Source organism: Malania oleifera, chromosome 6 (genome assembly GCF_029873635.1).
Source record: "Malania oleifera isolate guangnan ecotype guangnan chromosome 6, ASM2987363v1, whole genome shotgun sequence".
In the NCBI taxonomy this organism is placed as follows: Eukaryota; Viridiplantae; Streptophyta; class Magnoliopsida; order Santalales; family Ximeniaceae; genus Malania; species Malania oleifera.
In genome coordinates, this window is record NC_080422.1 from 75,593,489 (window position 1) to 75,614,589 (window position 21,101).

The 21,101-nt window shown below is 34.5% G+C and overlaps 1 protein-coding gene and 1 long non-coding RNA gene across 2 annotated transcripts in view; one reads left to right on the forward strand and one right to left on the reverse strand.

The window, feature by feature from the left end:
• LOC131157121 (uncharacterized) overlaps positions 1 to 20,839 on the reverse strand; it is a 35,260-nt gene extending 14,421 nt beyond the window's left edge. The window contains exons 1-7 of the mRNA XM_058111020.1: positions 20,819 to 20,839; positions 20,583 to 20,732; positions 15,681 to 15,830; positions 14,703 to 14,879; positions 13,800 to 13,888; positions 13,655 to 13,719; positions 12,372 to 12,474 (exon numbers count right to left, since the gene is read on the reverse strand). Of these exons, the coding sequence (XP_057967003.1) occupies positions 12,372 to 12,474; positions 13,655 to 13,719; positions 13,800 to 13,888; positions 14,703 to 14,879; positions 15,681 to 15,830; positions 20,583 to 20,691 (693 nt within the window). The 5' untranslated portion in view covers positions 20,692 to 20,732; positions 20,819 to 20,839. The remainder of the gene's footprint in view (positions 1 to 12,371; positions 12,475 to 13,654; positions 13,720 to 13,799; positions 13,889 to 14,702; positions 14,880 to 15,680; positions 15,831 to 20,582; positions 20,733 to 20,818) is intronic.
• On the forward strand, positions 5,915 to 11,202 carry LOC131157122 (uncharacterized). The gene is made up of 2 exons (XR_009137229.1): positions 5,915 to 6,100; positions 10,575 to 11,202. It is a non-coding gene; the product is annotated as an uncharacterized LOC131157122 (long non-coding RNA).
• Positions 20,840 to 21,101: the final 262 nt, after the last annotated feature.

A 21,101-nucleotide genomic window follows, 5' to 3' on the forward strand; every position in this document is an offset into this window, starting at 1 on the left:
TGATGTTGTTCTTTTAGTTGTGATAAAATGTCCACAAAATTTTATGCCATCAATGGCGTGGACAATGTAAATCTCAAACAAGCATTCCTTAATTCATTACCCTATTTGCTACGAGATGAAATAGCAAACTAGTGCACAAAAAAAGGAATGCCTCCAAGCCTAAGAATTACCTCATGACATTAGAGAACAAACCAAAAGAAGTTCATAGGAGATCCACAACCAAGAAGTTCATCCATAACATCATATCTACAAGAAAGAAGTGGGGAGGAGTCTATGATTGTCTATATCTACTCATCAAATGCAATGGCGGAAAATATTGCTCCTAGGAGGAAATAGATCTTAAAAGAATATCATCAACTTTAAGCTTACCAAGTCCCGCGCCTTGAATGAGCTATGTCTTATAATTACATTGAGTTTTTCGGCCATGTCAACTGTTATAATGATCAAGTCAAAAGAAGAATATTTGAAGTATGATGTTGTTCTTTCAGAAGAACAGATTTTGGGAAGCATTGTGATGATATGTCCAAAAACTTTTATGCCATCCATGGTGTGGACAATGTTGTTAAGACCGGAGGAGCCTATGGGTGGGCTTGATACCCATGGATGAACATCAACTTGACCCAAAAGTTTAAGCCTATTGGGTCAAATTGGTGTTCATCTATGTGTATCAAGCCCACCCATAAGCTCCTACGGTCTTAACAAGTGGTATCAAAGCCGACAATTCGTAACTCTGGGTGAGCGACATCCGGTCCTAATAAATGTAAATCTAAAAAAAAACATTCCTTAATTCATTACCCTATCTGCTACTAGATGAAATAGAAAACTAGTACACAAAAAAGGAATGCCTCCAAGGTGGCTGAGAATTATCTCATGGCATTAGAGAAGCTGTCCAACCAAAAGAAGTTCATAGGAGATCCACAACAAAGAAGTTCATTGACAACATCATCTCTACAAGAAAGAAGTTGGGAGGAGCCTATGATTGTCTATATCTACTCATCAAATGCAATGGCGGAAAATATTGCTCCTATCCTAGGAAGTTTAGAAATTCAAGTTTTAAATAAAGCTGAAGGCAAAATTTATAAAATTATTTAAAGAAAAGAAATTCAAATGCAAAACCGCAAACAGTTTCTTCATTTTCAATCTGCAAAAGGAAAGGACATTTCACCTAAATTTGCCGAAAGAATAAAAATAGTGTCTCCTCAACCAAGTCTTTTGTATCCTTGGACAAGAAGTCACAGATTTGTAAATATGTTCCATCAATGACTGCCATTCCATGAATTGTTTCTAGAAATTAACTATTCAGATTTTGAAGATGACGAGTCATCTCGAGTCTAACACTAAATTATTTAAGATTTTACCAGAAATCTAGTTCTCATTTTCCCAACCAAATCCAAGGGCCTCAATTAACCTCAGTACCTGTCTGAAGCCCCTAGTTGTAATTGCCTTCTTTGATACTCTTTAAACAGCTAGAGTCCTAAATCTTCACTCTTTCACTCATTCTAGTTACCTCATTCCTGAAGATCAAGACAGCCATGGTGAGAAATTTATCATAAGAAAAATAACCAAGCTCATGCTTATCAAACTTTTCCATAATATGATTCATTAGGCGCTTGGTTCATCTCTTGTTAAAAGAAATAAAATTAAATTTAAAAAAAAAACTCTCTTTTCTTTTTCATCTGCTCCATGACTAAAATTGAGATGGTCAAAAGAAGGTCGAACCAAAAGCAGTGGTTCTTCCTTTGGTCCCAAGCTCCTTCCTTATACCTATCAATAACAGCGTCTCCCTAAAGTCTTTAGTATCCAATAGTCCAATGTAATAATACCCCAGGGTTAACTGCTAATTTCGCTGACCATTTTCCTTTCTGAAAGAAAATGAAGATTCTAGACCAACAAAGGTAAGTCAAATGGGTATGAACCCATCCCATATCTTTGCCTTAAAATGAATTGGCATGGCTCCAAAAAGGAGGTTTCATAGAAGATACACGATCATCATGGGCATGTGAAGCATTTTAGGTTTAACAAAAGATCATGACAAGATCATGAAAAAACAAGATTGGATATCAATTACCAGCCTCTTAACTACCTGCTTAAAAATGATAAATTTTACAACAACAAAAGCATGTCCTATTTGAGCGACTTTCAAACACAAAAATCATATTCAGCACTGATGTGAAACTAAGATATTTGGCATTTATGAACTCATCCCGAAGATAGGCCAAAAACAACATTTTGCATCCCAAATATTCACCATTAAGGGACAACACACCCTTTAATCTTAAATTCTACCTTATACTTCTAAAAGACTATGGCAAGGATTCTCAAACCGATCATCCAAAACTATCTAATCTAAATTGATGGAATTCTCCTTTTGAATGAGAAGTAGTAAGAACAATTTCAATCATTTGTGCGAAAAAATGGAATCATGCCCCAAAAGAAGAGCATGATCGAACAGTCCACTATTGATTTTTAAGGAATGACTATTTAATACACTCTTCAACCTCACATTGCCTCCCAACTAAATTAGTTTGGTAGATTTACCAATTCCTGGGAATTGTCAATTACATGTCAAATTTTATCTTACGTCTGGCTCCCTTAAAGCCAACTCTCAGCTCTCATGAAGTACCTTCAACCATGGTAGCTAAATCACACCATGGCAATACATGATTTTAAAATGACTGCAAAAAAGCACTTGCCCTGGTGTAGATACCATCTAATGGATCAGAAATCCTACATATAGATGATAGCGACGAACATTGAGAAGCATGTTTGAAAATTTTCAAGGACAAAGAAGATTATGTTGATATTGGATACACAAGTGGATCCTTTTAATTTTCGGAGCAACATTATCACATTGCATAGAAATGGGTATATCCTTTCCTAAATATTACAATTTAAACAAAAGGTCCTTCCATATCCACAATTACTTCCTTCTCTATGTGAAATTTTGAGTTCATCATATTTGGGGAAAGAAAAATTCTTAGTCATTTTCTATACAAGCCCCAAGACCACCGTCTCCATATTCTCAATTAGGAGTACCCTCATTCCAAACTCATCATCGAATCCTAATGATCCCAAACACCACCACGGTCTTCCTATAAAATTCACAAAGTGATTATCCACACTTCTGTCCATAAGGGAGGCACCAAAAAAGATCAAGCAATCCTTGCAAGCCCTCCTTTTCAAATCATGGCTTCTCAATCACAACCAATATAAAGTTCCATCCCTATTACCCCTATATAAACATATTTTTTCCTTGAATTTTCTTTTTCAGAAAATCTTCATACGAACATTAATTATTGAAAATTTTAAAATATTTCTAATTTTATTTATTAGTTTCAATAATAGCTTAAGATGAATTTATTAAACTATGTACTTACGCTATTCGAGACTTCATGTCTTAATTTTTGTACCATTTTTTTTTTTTCAGTTTATAAGAGGCTTATTGCACTAAGCTACTGAAGAGAGTACTTCTTCCATTCTCAAAATCCTCCCTACCCATATTATATAGTTCAAAACATGCATTTTTATTATCAACAAGATTCCATTATTTTAAAAAAAAAAAGATAACTATATTTCAATCCTTATATATGTATTTTTTTTAGCCAATGCATAGCATAGGGTCTCTACAAGTATAGAATTACATATGGTCACAAACCTCCATAGATTTCAAAATATCAATGCCAATTTTACAATTTTAAATTAAAAAATCAAAAATATTAACTAATCCAGTGTCCTTTGATTTTAATATCTTTTTCTTTCAATACACTAAAATACATTCTTATTCTGATCTGATCTGAATTTTCAAAAGAAAAATAAATATATTTACAACTTGCATCAAAGAAAAGTAAAAATATTTTTTATTTTATTTAAGAAATCTTGAAGAATCTTCCAAAAAAATTAAAAAATAATTAAATTTAGAGTTTTGTGAATCAAACTGAAATTTTACTTCATCTTTTAAAGGTTTCTTCTTGTTTTAATATTAAACGTTCAATTAAACTTTCATCCATGTTTGGTTTAGAAAAAAGAATGAAACAAATTTATTGTTATTTAAAAGATAATGAAACCCATCAATTTTTATCAACTAATTGTTCTCAATTTATATAATCTTTGTTTTCAAAAAAACAAATCAACATACATTTACTGTCATTCTCAATCAAAACAAATTAACGCTTCTATTTGCAATAAAATTAGTAAACTTATCGCAAGGTAAACAACTTAATTAGCTCATTTGTTATGCTTGACACTCATGCAAACAAATCTACATCAATTATTTGCATGTAAACATCCATAGATCATGGTATTTTCCCTTTTATGATCAGATTTTCTTATTCTCAAAAATATATTTTTTAGATATTTTTCATTTTCAAGCTGCTTGTCATAAATTTTCATGTCCACTTTTAAAAAAATTAAATCTTGTTTCTTTTCAAGTATGAAATTACTCAATTTCAAAACTTAATTTTATATATATATATATATATATATATATATATATATATTTGTAGAAGTTTCGAGTAAAATTTTATCAATAGCACAAAAGCAAATTTTATCTCCCAAACTCTTCTTGAACTTACAATCTTTAATTACTAGCCAATGAAAGACACACACGCTATGCATGTGCAAAAACAAAAACAAAACAAAACAAAATAAAATAAAATAAATATTATAAAAGGTAGGAGAGACACATTCACATTCGAATTTTTAATCCCTTTTTTGAATTTTTATTTTTATTTTTATAAGTATATAGCATAGGAGCATATTGAAATTTTTGAATAAAATTATGAATATTAAAAATTGCCGCTGAACATTGAAAACTGTGACTAGCTAGTTTTGCTTTATCATTTATCAATAGGCTGATTCAAGCAAATAATTAATTTTATATTTAATATTTTAAAACTTGTTTAAAATAATTTTAAAAAATCTCAGATTATACGTTGAATAACACGTCTGCGAAGAAGCAAAAAAACTACCAAATAATCACAGTAATTTCTACATAAAACAGAATCAGAAATCAAATAAAATATAGTAAAAAAAATGCCTTTTTTTTTTTTCCCACATCATATTCTTTATCATATAAAATAGTGAGATTAAAAGCTAAACAAGTTATTGATCTCAAAATGCATTGCAATGGTTTTAACTTAACATTTTGAAAAATCAAAGTCAACTCTTGACCTATTTTTCTCCTTTTCCTTTTGCAGCAAATATACTATTAACGTAAAGCAAAGGAGAACAAAAATTAGATGGTAAAATTTATTAATACGGTTTTATATACTTGGTACCATAACATCAAAACGTATAGTTATGATAAAGCAAAACTAGCTATCAAAGTGAAATATTAAAGAGGTGGTCTACTTTCATTGCTTCAATTTTATGTTTTGTTTTCCAGTGTTATATTCATTTTTTTTTTATCTCTTTTTCTGTCAAAGTGGTAAGGACAAGCCATCAGACTCACCTCATTCAATTCCTTCAAAGATCAACCTTGGATTTAAATGGACACCATAGCGGGCATCGCTGCTCTAGGTGTCCAATGGGCACTTGATCAATTTACAGCCAGGTCCTCCATTGTCAAAAAATATTATAACATGTTTTATTACTCAATTGGCTAGTTTTGTTGAACAGGAAATGCCACCTATACCAAAGGGGGGCATTCTCTAGGGGTTGTTTGATATCATTGTAAAAAATTATTAAAACAAAAAGCTAGAACAAAAACTAAAAACCAGAAATAAAAGCTAAAAATCAAAAAGCAACAACTTATTTAGTGTTGGAGTGTCAAGCTTAGAGGAATCTAGGCCATCCATTTGATGGGATGATCAGACGGCTGCTGTGTTTTTATTTGTTGAGGGGCATTGTTGTAATTTTATTTTTTTTTTCCTTTAGTTGTAATCTAAACAGCAGGGGCAGGGGTTTTCATCTTGCGGTTTGCAGCTTCAGAACATTGAGCGCAGAGGAGAGGTTTCCTTTCCACAGCCGTGAGGGTCTTCAGCACGCAAGAGGGACCTGCAGCCGAGAGAGATCCTTCACCTACGCACGAGAGAAGGAGACGGCAGGAGGGCGTTCTGCATTGGGGATCTCCAGCGGAGGTGCACGCTCGGGTAAAGGGGAGGTAATGCACAGATCTAATTTCTTGGGAGGGTTTCTTTCAGGGAAATTAGGGAGAAGGATAGGAAGAAGCCTAGGGCTCTTCGCAGGTGCGAAGAGGGGGTTTTCTCGGGTCGTTCTTGAACTGATTTCGAGAGGAGATTGATAAGCCAAGAAAGGGTAAATCTGTGTATATGCGTTTATTTCCACCGTATTTAATATAGTATCTCCAAAGGTGGGTTCCTGCCGTGGATGTAGGCCAATTTTTGGGGCCGAACCACGTAAATGTGTTCTTGTGGATTGTGTGATTGACATGTTCATATTTTATTGAATTTATTGTGGCTTCACTGAATTTTGGATTGGTGAACATATATTTTTCTTGATCAGGCTTAGCACATACGCACACATTGAAATAAACAGGATATCATTTAGGTGTGATTGTGGTTGATGCTTAGGTAAAATCAGATTGTGGTTTGTTTATAATTAATTAAAATCTGAAAATTAGAATTAGCAATCAGCTTAATTACACACAATAAGTGGTATCAAAGTCTGACTATGTGATGGAGACCGCTAAGTTTGAAATAGAAAAATTCACCGGAAAAAATGACTTTGGTTTATGGAGGATTAAGATGCGTGCCTTCTTGGTACAGCAGCGACTTGAGGAGGCTCTTCTTGGAGAAAAGAAAGGGGCTTCCACTTCACAAGAGGGAAAACCAAGTTTACCCTCCGCCGACAAAGTGAAGCCCGAAATCCTCCAAAAGGCACATAGTGCCATTATCTTGTCCTTAGGAGACAAAGTGCTTAGGGAAGTTGCCAATGAGGATACGGCAGCTGGAGTTTGGTCAAAACTAGAAAGTTTGTACATGACAAAATCCCTAGCAAATAAACTCCATAAGAAGACTAAACTCTACACCTTTAGAATGACCCCTGGAACATCTATTGATGAACATTTAGATGAATTTAATAAAATTCTTTTGGATCTTGCTAATATTGATATTAGTATAGATGAAGAAGACCAGACAATTCTTTTATTGAGTTCTCTTGATTCCACATATGAAAATATTAAAGAAACTATGATGTATGGGAGAGATAGAGGCTGACCTTAGAAGATGTGCAAGCAGTTTTGCACTCTAGGGAATTGCACACTAAATTTGAGTCTAAATCAGGGTCAAGGGAAGGGTTAAATGTGAGAGGTAGGTGTGAAAAGAGGGACAAGAAAGGAAAAGACAAGAGGTCTAGATCAAAATCAAAGAGCAAAGCACTAAAGTGTTTTGCATGTCACAAGGAAGGGCATTTTAAGAGGGACTGCCTCGAAAGGAAAAAGGCTGCCAATGCCACCACCTCTGAATCAAAGGATAAGACAGCTATAGTTTTAAATGGGTATGATAGTGCAGAAGTGTTGAACGTCTCTGAGAAAGATTCAGGTAAAGAATGGATATTAGATTCAGGATGTCCCTTCCACATGTGTTCATTGAAAAAATGGTTTGAGTCCTTTACATGCTTAGAAGGAGGTCATGTTATCCTAAGAAACAATAAGTCATGTAAAATACAGGGTATTGGGACTATGAGACTTCTAATGCATGATGGGATTGAAAGAGTGCTAAGAGATGTGAGGTACATACCTGAACTAAAAAGAAACTTGATTTCTCTTGGTAGCTTAGATAAGACAGGGTACATGTTTAAGTCTGAAGGAGGTAGCCTAAAAGTATGTAGAGGTTCACTGGTAGTGATGAAATGGGTGCTAAAAAATGGGTTGTATACCTTAGTAGGAAAGACAGTGATTGGTGAGGCTTCACCTATCAATCACAGAGTAGAAAATCAGGTTTCCTTGTGGCATAAGAGACTAGGACATGTTAGCCAACAGGGCCTAAAGGAGCCAAAGGAATAGGGGCTGCTTGGGGATAGAAAACTTGAGGAATTGTCATTCTATGAGGAGAGTGTCTTGGGTAAGTCTACTAAGGTTAGTTTTAAGAAGTCCACTCACACCACAAAATAGACTCTTGATTACATACATTTAGAGTTGTGGGGGCCTGCTACGGTTAGTTCTCATGGTGGTTCTAGGTATTTTCAGTCAATTATAGATGACTTTTCTAGGAAAGTATGGGTTTATATTCTAAAACATAAAAGTGATACTTTTGAAAAGTTTAAAGAATGGAAAACCCTAGTTGAAACTCAAGTTGGCAGAAAAGTTAAAACACTGAGAACAGACAATGGATTAGAATACTTGTCAAATGAATTTTCTGAATTTTGTAAAGCTGAGGGCATTGCTAGACATAGGACTGTTAAGGATACTCCCCAACATAATGGACAAGCTAAAAGGATGAATAGGACTATTCTGGAAAGGGTAAGATGCATGTTAGCCACTTCAGGTCTACCCAAGACCTTTTGGACAGAGGCGGTGACCACTGTTGTATACCTTATTAATAGGTGTCCTTCCATAACTCTAAATTTTAAAACCCCTCAAGAAATCTGGTCGGGTAAGCCTGCTGATTATCAAGGTTTAAAAGTTTTTGGGTGCGTAACCTATGCCCACATTAGAACTAATAAATTAGAGCCTAGGGCTATTAAATGCATTTTTGTGGGATACCCAGAGGGGGTTAAAGGCTATAAGCTCTGGGTTATAGAACCTGGAAAACAAAAATATATTATTAGTAGGGATGTAGTTTTTAATGAAACTAAAATGAGAGGAAAACTAGAAAATTCATATGAAAGTGTTAGGCACTCTGATACTAGTGACCTGCAGCTTGAAGTGGAACAACCCTCCACTTCTCATAACAATTTAGAAACAGATGCTGCAGATTTTGAGGAGCAAAACTCAGAACCAGAAACCTCTAAATTAAGTAAAACCTACCTTCTAGCACGAAATAGGGAGAGGAGGGTCCTCCTCAAAGGCATGGGGAAGCTGATATGACAACTTTTGCTCTTTCTGTTGCTGAAACATAAATTGAGGTGGAGCCTAAGAATTTTAGAGAGATCATGGATAGTAAAGAGACTGAAAAATGGATTCTTACAATGCAAGAAGAAATGGAGTCTCTAAACAAGAATAAGACATGGATGATGGTACCTAAACCGAAAAAACAGAAACTCATAGGATCCAAGTGGATTTTTAAGAGGAAAGAGGGAATCCCTAGAGTTGAACCACCTAGGTATAAAGTTAGGTTAGTGGCTCAGGGATTTACACAAATATTTTCCCCAGTTGTGAGGCATAGTTCAATTAGAATTCTATTATCTTTTGTTACTGTACATGACTTGCATTTGGAACAACTTGATGTTAAAACTGCTTTCTTGTATGGTACTTTAGAAGAAACAGTTTATATGCAACCTCCAGAGGGTTTTGATACAAAAATGAATAAAAATCATGTATGTTTGTTAAAGAAATCTTTTTATGAGCTGAAACAATCACCTAGACAATGGTATAAACGATTTGATTCTTACATGATTCAAAATGATTTTCGTAGAAGCAATTATGATGGCTGTGTTTATTTTAAATCATGTGATAAATGTCATATATATTTGCTATTATATGTTGATGACATGTTGGTTGCTTGTGGAGACTTGGATATGTTAAATCAAGTTAAGTGCATGCTTAAATCTGAATTTGAAATGAAAGACTTAGGACCTGTTAAAAGAATACTTGGTATGGAAATAACTAGAGAAAGAAATAAAAAATTTCTCTACTTGTCTCAAAAGTCTTATATTTCAAAGGTGTTAAAAAGATTTGGAATGAGTTATGTTAAATCTACTTTTATTCCTGTTGCACAGCATGTTAAATTGTCTAGAAAACAGTGTCCTGAAACTAAAAATGAGTCACTGTTTATGAATAGGAAACCTTATGCTAGTATGGTTGGTACTGTAATGTATGCTACGGTATGTTCTAGACCTGATCTATCTTATGCTGTAAGTCAAGTGTGTAGATTTATGAGCAAACCTGGAAAACCACATTAGCATGCTTTGAAACAAATTTTTCAATACTTGTCTGGAACAAAACAGCAAAGATTAATATTTGGAAAAAGGAATATACATTGTAAAGTAGGGTTAAAAGGATATGTAGATTCTGATTATGCTGTAAATCTAGATACCAGGAAGTCTTTGTCTGTATGGTCTTTTCTTTTTTAGGTAGTGCTATTAGTTGAAAATCACACATTCAGTCGGTGGTAGCCTTGTCTACCATGAAGGCTAAATATATTGCCATGATTGAAGCCTTTAAAGAGGCTATATGGATAAAAAGACTGTGGCTAGAGTTAAGAATGTATAGTGGAACCGTTATAATTTATTGTGACAAACAAAGCACTATTCATTTGGTTAGGAATTATGTTTATCATGATAGGTCCAAACATATAGATGTTAGGCTACATTTTGTGAGAGATATTATTTCTAGTGGTGAAATAGAAGGAAGGAAAATTTCAACAGAGGATAATCCTTCTGATATGGTGACTAAAGCGGTACCTAAATCCAAGTTTGAACATTGTTCGAACTTGGTTAACCTTGGAAGTTGCTAGTGTTTGTTTTGCAGGAACCGCCATAGGAGACGCTAAGGAGGTGCAAGGGTCACAAGCTTGCCAAGGTGGAAAATTGTTAGAGCGTCAAGCTTAGAGGAATTCGGGCCATCCATTTGATGGGATGATCAAACGGCTATGGTGTTTTTATTTGTTAAGGAGGGGCATTGTTGTAATTTGCTTTTTTTTCTTTGGTTGTAAATTAAACAGCAGGGGCAGGGGTTTTCATCTTGTGGTTTTGCAGCTTCAGAACATTGAGCGCAGAGGAGAGGTTTCCCTTCCACAACCGCAAGGGCCTTCAGCGCGCGAGAGGGACTTGCAACCAAGAGAGATCCTTCACCTGTGCGCAAGAGAAAGAAACGGCAAGAGGGCGTTCGGTGTTGGGGATCTCCAGCGGAGGTGCACGCTCGGCTAAAGGGGAGGTAATGCACAGATCTAATTTCTTGGGAGAGTTTTTTTTAGGGAAATTAGGGAGAAGGATAGGAAGAAGCCTAGAGTTCTTCACAGGTGCGAAGAGAGCGTTTTCTTGGGTCGTTCTTGAACTGATTTCCAGAGGAGATTGGTAAGCCAAAAAAGGATAAATCTGTGTACATGCGTTTATTTTCACCGTATTTAATATAATATCTCTAAAGGTGAGTTCCTGCCGTGGATGTAGGCCAATTTTTGGGCCGAACCACGTAAATGTGTTCTTATGGATTGTGTGATTGGCATGTTTATATTTTATTGAATTTATTGTGGCTTTGCTAAATATTGGATTGGTGAACATATATTTTTCTTGATCAGGCTTGGCACACACGCACACATTAAAATAAACAGGTTTTCGTTTAGGTGTGATTGTGGTTGATGCTTAGGTAAAATCAGATTGTGGTTTGTTTATAATTAATTAAAATCTAAAAATTAGAATTAGCAATTAACTTAATTACACACAACATTTAGTTAATACGTATAAAACTAATAAAAATTTTTTAAAAAAAAATATTTAACAAATGCTCATTATTTTCATTAAATCAAATAGAAATTAATATATATATATATATATGATTTAAATAATAATAAAAAACAGGAAATTAGAAACCATTATAATGAAAATAGAAATCATTATATTTCATAATTCACTTTTTAGTGCTACAAGAACAATCTTATTGTACATGAAAATTAAAAAATAGTAAAAATAAATTTATTAAATTTTTTATTTCAATTATATTTTAAAGTCACATATTCATTTTATTTAAATTTTAATTAAAAAATACATAGAAAATGAATTATTAAATTCACAAAATTCAACTTTGCATATTAAAACAAAACAGCTAAAAACCGAACAGCTACATAAACAAATACGTTCTCATAGTCTTTGCTCTTCTTGAAATAAAAGAACCAACTTAGAGGAGAATCCAAAATGACTTTCAAAAACACCCAAAAACCCTAAAATGGGACGAGAGGCTCCCAAAACAAGTAGGATACCAGACAATGCAATGCTAAATGTTCTCCATCATCATAAATTTACTTACGCAAGCAAAACAATCGGGCATTCATCAACATGGAAAATACTAAAACATGCACTTGAGGTGAGAGGAGGGGAGGATATAAAAACATTAAACCTACCGGGAGGTTAAAAGCATTTCTTTTTCTACTCCAAAACGCTATAATGAAACACACATCATGCATATTAACTTCAGCAAGAAAATTCAGAACCATTGCTCTTTATATAAAATGCCTTTTTTTGATAGGAAACATGCAAAACAATCATTATTCTTATCAAAATTAGGTCAATTGTTAGTCAATGAGAGTATAAAATTTTACCTTGCAACGAGCACATAGCTTGACACCGTGAAATGTTAACTTGTTTATCTTGATATCCTTCCACAAGTCCTCAGAAAATGGCTGACAACCATCAACAAGGATGCTGCAACATAGAATTATTAGACTGACAATTTCCAAGGTTTGAAAACAAAGTTGGGGGGAAAAAACAGCACAAATTACATGTGAAAGGATTAAAAAAAAAGAAAAAAACCGCTCATGATTTCTGAATGAAGTTTAAGAAAATATAGAATAATTCAAGTACGTCTTTGGCTCTAACAATCAACTGGTTTGGGTTCGGAGAGATGCTTGCCCCGAAAAGCAGTACATTATCCTTGCTATGTACATTAAGGCGGTTGCATGTCAAAGATGTGAGGAAAAGAAGATTAATAATAGATACGTAAGGAAGAATTCAGAGTTGTCCCACATTGAAAGGGAGGAAGAAATTGGAGCACTTTGCCCAAGACCCAAAGGCTTAAGCTTTTGGTCAATATGGTGCTTATCCATATATTTAAGGCCTTGTGCCAGCCCCTTGATCGCTTGACATGGCCAAAGGCATGGAGACAATTAGCTCATATGCCGCTGCATCAAGAGCTAGTCCGTCATGGGCTGGGTGTGGCAGACAGAACATGGAGAGAGAAACAAAAGATAAATACCCATTACAGGAAATACAATAACTTTTTAAACACCATGCAATAAAAGCAGGAAACAATACTATAACCAAAGAACTCCTGATAACCAGCTCTGATACCAAGCTAAATGCTTAAGCTGTTAGGTTGTGGGCCACCAATGTTTGCCAAGCTTTAACATTAATTAATCACTATGTTGATTTTGTGAAACACATAGCATTCTCATTCAATGGTTGTTGAAGTGCATCACTACATGCTCAGCATGGTTAGAGATGGACATGGTTGGGGCCATAGTCTCTGACCACACTACTGCACTCGCTAGTTTCAATTACGCTGCAAGATATTTGGGCAGTTAACCTGGTGGCTTGTCAAATGCACCATATGTTATGTGGCTACATGCCTATGTTGCTCCAGTAAATTTTGTAGTGGTGTGCATGCCTGTTCTGCCTCTCCACTCACATGATTATAAACTTATACCAATTAATATGATTGTAGAGGATTGGCTGAACCAAGTGGGGCTTGGCGCTATAATAGTGAGGAAAAATTCATAGTTAGACCCTGTAACACCGAGATGCCTGCTAGCCCAACAATACAAATATCTAGATGCTATAAATTAGATTGAGGCACAAACTTCTAACATATATATATATATATTACTTGGGTCTAAAACGGTTGATTGGCAATGGCTCCTTGAGAAGCTCATTCAGTGCATCCAATGAACCCTACAAAAGATACATATGACAAAATTCAGAACTTCGATATTAAAAAACACCAAAGTCTGTTTGCATTTCATATGACTAACCTGGGATATCAGCAAGAATGGATACCCATCAGGAAAAGTAATTTTGAATCCATGAGCATAGTTAGGATCAACAGCCCTAGTTTCCGATGCTGCATCAAAAACATTGCAACCAACATTATCCTCATTCAATTGCTAAATTGCTCAAGCTTTTTTTAATTCTAGCTCTTTTCCTGTCCAGTAACAAGTTCAACCGACACAAGTGAATAAAAAAGAGTTGGAGGAATGCATTTTCATAGGACAACAGAAAAAAAAACCTTAACTGCAAACTCTTCAGAATAAGTGAAGACGATTTCTTTAACAAAAAACAGAACCTAGCTAAAACAACTTTGAGTGCCTGCAGGAGCATGTGAGAGGAGAGAGAGAGAGAGAGAGAGAGAGAGAGAATTAGTGCAACTGTACCAAAAAAGGACATAAAAGAGTCGTGGGACCAGTAAAAACAACCCCTGTTTTCACAATACGGAAATGAGGGGACACCTGAACTCTGTAATCCAGAGACCAGGAGGGGATTGATGTCAAGAGGTGAAGCTAATACACAAGAAAAAGTGGAAGATAAATACATAACAGAACTGTAGGTCAAACAGAACACTGATGTGAGTTGTGCTTCTTTTCAAGCCCAAAAAAAGTGGTACTCATGACTTGTTACACCAAATAATTTAAGGAAAAAAAATCTCCTCCAGATTAATCGAAGCATAACACAGTTTAGAAATATTTCATTTACCAAAACTAATATGAGCATTTAAATTAATAATTTTGAAAAGAATGGTATCTGATGAAACATACAAAAAGAGCATAAGTCCATTTGGATTATATGAAAGCAAAGGATTAAAAATAAAAAATAAAAAATTTCACATCACTTGCTTAAAGATGCTACTTTTTATATGCAACTAGGGTGCTACCTAGTACCTGCATTAAAACGGACTAGTCGAGTAGGTTTCCCTAAAAAATTTGAGAACCAATTCGCTGCTTCATCTCCCTCATCAAATACTGAACCAGACCACTCCCACACAGAGACACCATCAACAACTGCGCCTGATTTACTTAAAGGAACCTTTAGCACATCCATCCCAGGGGCCCTTAGCACTGTAAGAGAACAAATGGAAGAAAATTATCGATCAAAAATCAGTATCAAACTTAGAAAGACATTATATAAGGGTAATTTACAAAGGGATGAAAAGGCAGTAAATTAATTACTGATGCTACTACTGTTTAAGAAAGATGAGCAAGGCTACTAAGCACATACATGAACATGCATGCACATGCACATACAGAGAGAGAGAGAGAGAGATAGAGAGAGAGAATGCATCTGTCTGAGTGAGTTGCTATTCTTCGGCCACATTCCCTTTCAGCCAGATAATTTAAGAAAAATTAACTAGAAACTGCTTTTATAGATTTTTTTTGTCCAATATGATAAATACTTAGATCTTCCTAAATACATGAACTTCAATCATAGAATAGATATTGTTCAAATTTGAAACATATATATATATAATGTTTACGAGATCTATACATGAATGTTAAAGGAGATGTCATGAGGCCAAAGTTGCTAAGTTTACAAGGGTATCGCATCTGAACCACCAATTTATTGAAAAATATCATCCAAAATGGCCAGAATCACCAGTTCATTGATAAATACCACCAAAACTTGCCAGATTTTAATTTACATTGATAATGAAAGCCCACTCTAAGATTCTTTTTTTACAATCAAATAAAATAAATGTAAAAGCAATATTATTATTATCTGACCAGAGGGGTTCATCTCAAACATCAAAACATGACCAGAGGAAATATATTCTAAATTGAAAACCATACCTGCAAGAAATTTCATTAAAAAACAGAAACATAAATTCATAAAAATGATTACACATAAAATAATGATTTTACCTAAATAGGAGCTTTTTGTTGGTTGCCAACCCTCTAGAAAAGCCTCCTTTGGCAACTCTACCTCAACTAGAGCGAGCTTTGGATCAACTCTTTGAGTACATGCCCTCCCTTTGGAATTTATGACTACCCATTCTCTATCCCATCGGAATCCTGCCCATTTAAGAAAAACACAAATGAGATACATTGGCAGTTCTGAGATTCAAATTTTTATTTATTTACACTACCAAGTGTGGTGCAGGACTCATGTCAAACAATTTTAATTTTCTACTCAAGTCCAAACAAAAATTATTATTGAGCCATTTTTAAGCTTGCAATGTTTCTAAATCATCAAAAATACTACTTTCTGAAATAATAATAATAATAACTTTAATAATAATAATACCCTAGAATATTGATTCCTAAATAATAACATCCTGGAATCATGAAAATCCTAACAAGATACCCTAAATAAATAAAAAAAAATCAGAATACAATAAAAATGAGAAAAGTAAAATAACTCTGTTTGCATGCTGCATCGAAGTGTTTCTTGCCATTTTACGTAAACAAGTTGAAGAGGAACATCAAACATTGCCAACTTTTCATACCAAGGAAAATAGAAGAAAGAAAAAATTTATGAACGTCATTCGAAAAGAATTTTTCTTAGAAGTTCAGCATGTTTATCTTGATAATCCAAGATAATTTATCATGAATATAATGTGTTCTAATATAACGACACAAGACAAGATAGATTAGTTCAAGGTACGATGCATGCAATAGCAAGACTTTATAATTAGTGGGCCACTGGATCAAACCACATTCTTTTTACCTAGTTTATTAGTCTTTACATCATAAAGGAACAACAGTTACAGCCAGCGATCTTGAATTCAGCACATCAAGGCTAGCTGGCTGAATTTAGCAAAAGATATGAAGCACAAACTGAAAATGTAACACCCAATGTGCAAGGCTCCCACCCCAATAGGGTTCTGAGGGCATAATTTACACGGTTTTACCTCCATTACTATTTCCGTGATTTGAATCTATGACCACAAATTAAAATAAATATTATGTTTAGAAACAATATTCAACCATAAGCTTTCTTGTTAATAATGTGGTTGTTTTCTTTAAAACTTGGGAACATTCAGAAAATAAAGAGAATTGAAGCTTTGAGTGATCTTTAATTCAGCTTAAAATTTAGATAACACAATATAAATTTTGTGGAAGTTCAATGGAATAAATTAAAATATTTAAAAATGTATATACACCAAATTTTCCGACACATTCAGCACTTCCCACAAGTTTAGACCAAGTCCAAAAGAGGATTCACCTTGACTTACTAAGTTAAAAGACATGCAATTAACTTGTCGAGGCTAACCATAATGAGAGAGTAAATTATCATAACTATATCTAATAAACATTAGAATCCTAATCTGTCATAATCGATATGCGGTGTTGGGCCATACAGAAAGATCCTCTTGAACTTTTCAAAAAAAAAAAAATTCTATTTAAAGCTTATGCAAACCATCAATTTCAAGATAAACCTGTACAAATCTGCATCAGATATTCAAGTGTCAAACACACCAAAAGTTTAGTAAACAGAAGAGACTTAACACTTGACAGCACTTCTGCATAGCAATTCGTCAACTTTTAATCATTTGGATGACTAAAACTAGAAACAAAAAGAATTTTCTATAACTAATTCACCATTTTACCTAAAAGCTTAAGCTTTTAGGTGGCAGGCCAACAATGTATATCAAGCTATAAAGCACTGCCCCTCATTTGAGACGAAAATCCCCATTTCGTACACAAACAGATGAAATTTAAACGTGTGCATAAACACTGAGAATACAGTGCATTGCACTATGATGAACATAATGGCAGAAAATACAAATATCAAGACTTGAACCCAAGACCGACTTAAACTAGAGCTCTGGTACCATGTTGAGTCCCCAATTCACATAAAAACTTGAGCATTTAGGTGGTACCCTGTTTCAGAACAGAACAAGGCAGAACTGCTCATTTCAGTTTAGCGTTATCCCTATACCTATAGGAGCTTTAAACGAGAGTTAGTGTAAGCTAAGGGGGAGGAGCGATGATCTTCCAGCACGATGAGCTAAACAGAATCACTATGTCAATAAGCAATTAAACAAAGCCAATTGACCACTTTCCCGAGGACCCATTGAGAAAGATGCTAGATGAAAGAATAAAATTCATGCCTCTACTTAATCAGCTTGCTTATCCCCTTCTGTTACTATTGATTCAATTCCAAAGATGGAGTAAGCATTACCCAGTATCAAATTGAAGTTCCTTGTCTCAGCATCCTCCTTTTCTATTAGAAGGGGTCCTATTCCTTTGGCAAAGAAGGCCCTTCCTCAAACATTCAATCAACAGGTATAGACAAAAAGTCAAGCAGGTGAAAACTTTATCTCCAAAACTTCCTTGGCAAATTAAAACTCATGCCTTTCCTTAATCAATTACTTGTCACCTTCTCTTTTTATTGACTCAATTTCAAAGATGGTAATAGGAACTTAATCAATTACTTGCCCCCTTCTATTATTATTGATTCAATTCCCAAGATGGTAATAGTTACTCTCTGGAAACTACTGCCTTAGAGCTCCACGTATTTAGTGATGAGTTTGAACATTAAAAGCATGCAAAGGGATAGGTCATGAATAAGTATTGTATGAGTCCTTTAATCGAGTCCCCTTCTTCAATAGAAGCTTTCCAGTAGCAAGGTTTGATTCTCTTTTCACGATTACCATTCAAGTATTCAATATCTCCCCCTCCCTATTCCTTTATCAAAGTCTAGTAATTACGGCGCAAGCCAGTCTCTTCAAGTAGAAGCAATCATAGAGGTCCAGGTTTGAGCTAAGCGTTCTTGTATCATTGGTAGGCCAAGAGTAAGTGAAGATGGCTGTCTTTGTTTGTTTACAAGAAAAATCGTAAGCAAGTGCAAACAGTACAAATCTCTTCCCATACTCAAGCCTGTTTCTAGTTGCTCAGACTCTTGTTCTAGTGTGAGCCTTTGAAGTGCCCAAAGTTAGGCAATCAGCACAAATTCTTTTCAATGGATCACTCTCTCTTAATAACGGTATCTCTTCCTGAATATGATGCTTACCAATAATTGTACAAACCCACATACGTTTCCCTCCCATCAATCGGTATTAGTTGAAGTAATGGAAATTCACATATTTGTTTGATGAGAAATGAGAAATGAAAGAAAAAAAGATATAGGGATCTCCGAGATTTTGTTCCTTCTCATCCTCCCTTCAAAGAAAAGGGTAAGATAAGTATACATCTTCACATATCAAGTTATCCAAAATTTTCGAAAAGTAAAATGCCCTTCTGTTTTTCCCTATGGTATCTAAATAGTTTGTTAAATCACCATTAATAATTGACCTTCAGGCAACCAATGTCCGCAAACTACAAGTCATTCTTAATAATTTTATTTTACTTTTTCTTAATTAAATCTTCAATAAAATCTTACATATTTGGGAGCATGAGTTTAGGCTTGTATTTAGAATCGTGCAGATTTTAATTTTGCACAAATTAAAATTTAGGATATGAATTCCATGCACCCAAATGCAGTGTTAAAATATATCAAAATTTGTCCTCATTTAGTTTTTAAATATTTTGGGTATTTCTGATTTATTTGGAACATTTCCGACATGATTCCTTTATTATTTAATTATTTATATTTCCCAAAATTCCTTTATTTATCAATGATTTGAATTTTCCCATGTTGTTCAAATTGTAGGAAACAGTTTACTGAAATTGCTGGATTCTAGAGCAAAGTTATAGAGTTGTTATTATTATTATTTTGTATTTACTGTAGAGTCAGCCATGCAATACATGGGTTTATTAATTAGTAAATTTGAATAAAAAATTCAACAAAATCAGAACCTAGCATAACCTGTACTATCGAGGTATGTAAAATAATAATAATAATAATAATAAAATTTGAGTGTTGGAAACAGATGAGAAGAGGAATGGAATAAAAAAGTTTTGGGATACCTGCAGCCGTCAAAAGATTAAAATAAATAAAGGATATAATAATTTAAATAAAGGATTATTTAAGACCGGTAGCGTGTATGCATCACCATGATAATAATTTTAAAGAAAATAAAAAAATTTGTTCTTCACTCTTGCTAGAAACGATGGCCTTCTACTGGCGAAGGCCATGTGACAATCGCCAATGGCGTCGGCGGCGGCTGAAGGCCGAGTAGCGTGATGGTGGTGCTGGTTGCAAGAAATATGTCAAGTAGTGAATAAGACCTCAGGCGAGGTCTGTGAAATTCTGAAAATCTCAGGTGGTTCATAAAATATTTTAAGCCTCCAAGGCAGATCAATGTCTTTTATCCAATTAATTAACCAAAATAAGAATCAATTGAAACAATTTTTTTCGTACGCTAGCTAATCTTCTGTAAACATCAAGAATGCACAGCTGAGAAGTAAAGATACGGTTGAAATAATTAGTTTTGTCTTGTAATCTTATGTTTGGATGGCCTCTGGCCCCTGGGTATGCCCAGGTATATGTAGATTGGAATGTCGATTGTTTGCTTGGCAAATTGATGGGGCTTGTTCCACCCTAGCCTGGGTATGCCCAGCGTATATGTATATGTAGAAATTCCTTTTGATCAATATATTTTACCCTTCGATCAAAATATAACACGGCTCAATTCCCAAACAAACTAACTATTTTTCCTACTTTTTTATGCAACAAAAACATATTATATTTATGGAAAGTAATTTTCAAACAAATGATAAGAAATAATTATCATTGAGACATGCATATAAATAATAGTCGAAGAAAAACAGAGAAATTGTTCATGAAGAAACAACTAAAGAAATTAATCATGAAGAACAAAGAATAAAAGAAGACTACAGAGGGAGGAGGAGAAATGGGGTTATGAAGGTGGTCATCACCAGTAGAACTAAGGGATGCTTGAGGAACAGAAATCCCCCGGCATGATTTGATGGGGTAGATGAAGAGTGATGAGACGACAGCCACCGCTTCGGAGCCACCCTTTTCCATCCTCTCTCTATCTCTCTCAGTATCTCTGTGTCGGTTTGTCACTGCATATAAGGAGATAAGGTAGCTTGATTTCAAACGTGATAGAAATGTGTAGGCAGGTTTTTTTTTTTTTTTTTGGATTACGCACCGTTTCCACGTGTTTGGCAGATTTTTGGACGGACAGCAAGTGGAGGTGGAGACGGTGCGTTGGGTCACTAGAAAAGAACCGAGTTTTTTAGAGTTTTTTCCAGTTTTAATTTTTTTAAAAAAATATATATTAAATAATATCTCATTCTGGAAAGTATTTTTCAGAATGACCCTAACATAATCTCGCTACTCTAAGTAGTGATATTTAACCAAATCTGACTACTTGAAGTAGTGAAATTTACCACGTGTCAACTGGAGAATTATTTTTCTGAAAATAAATCTCG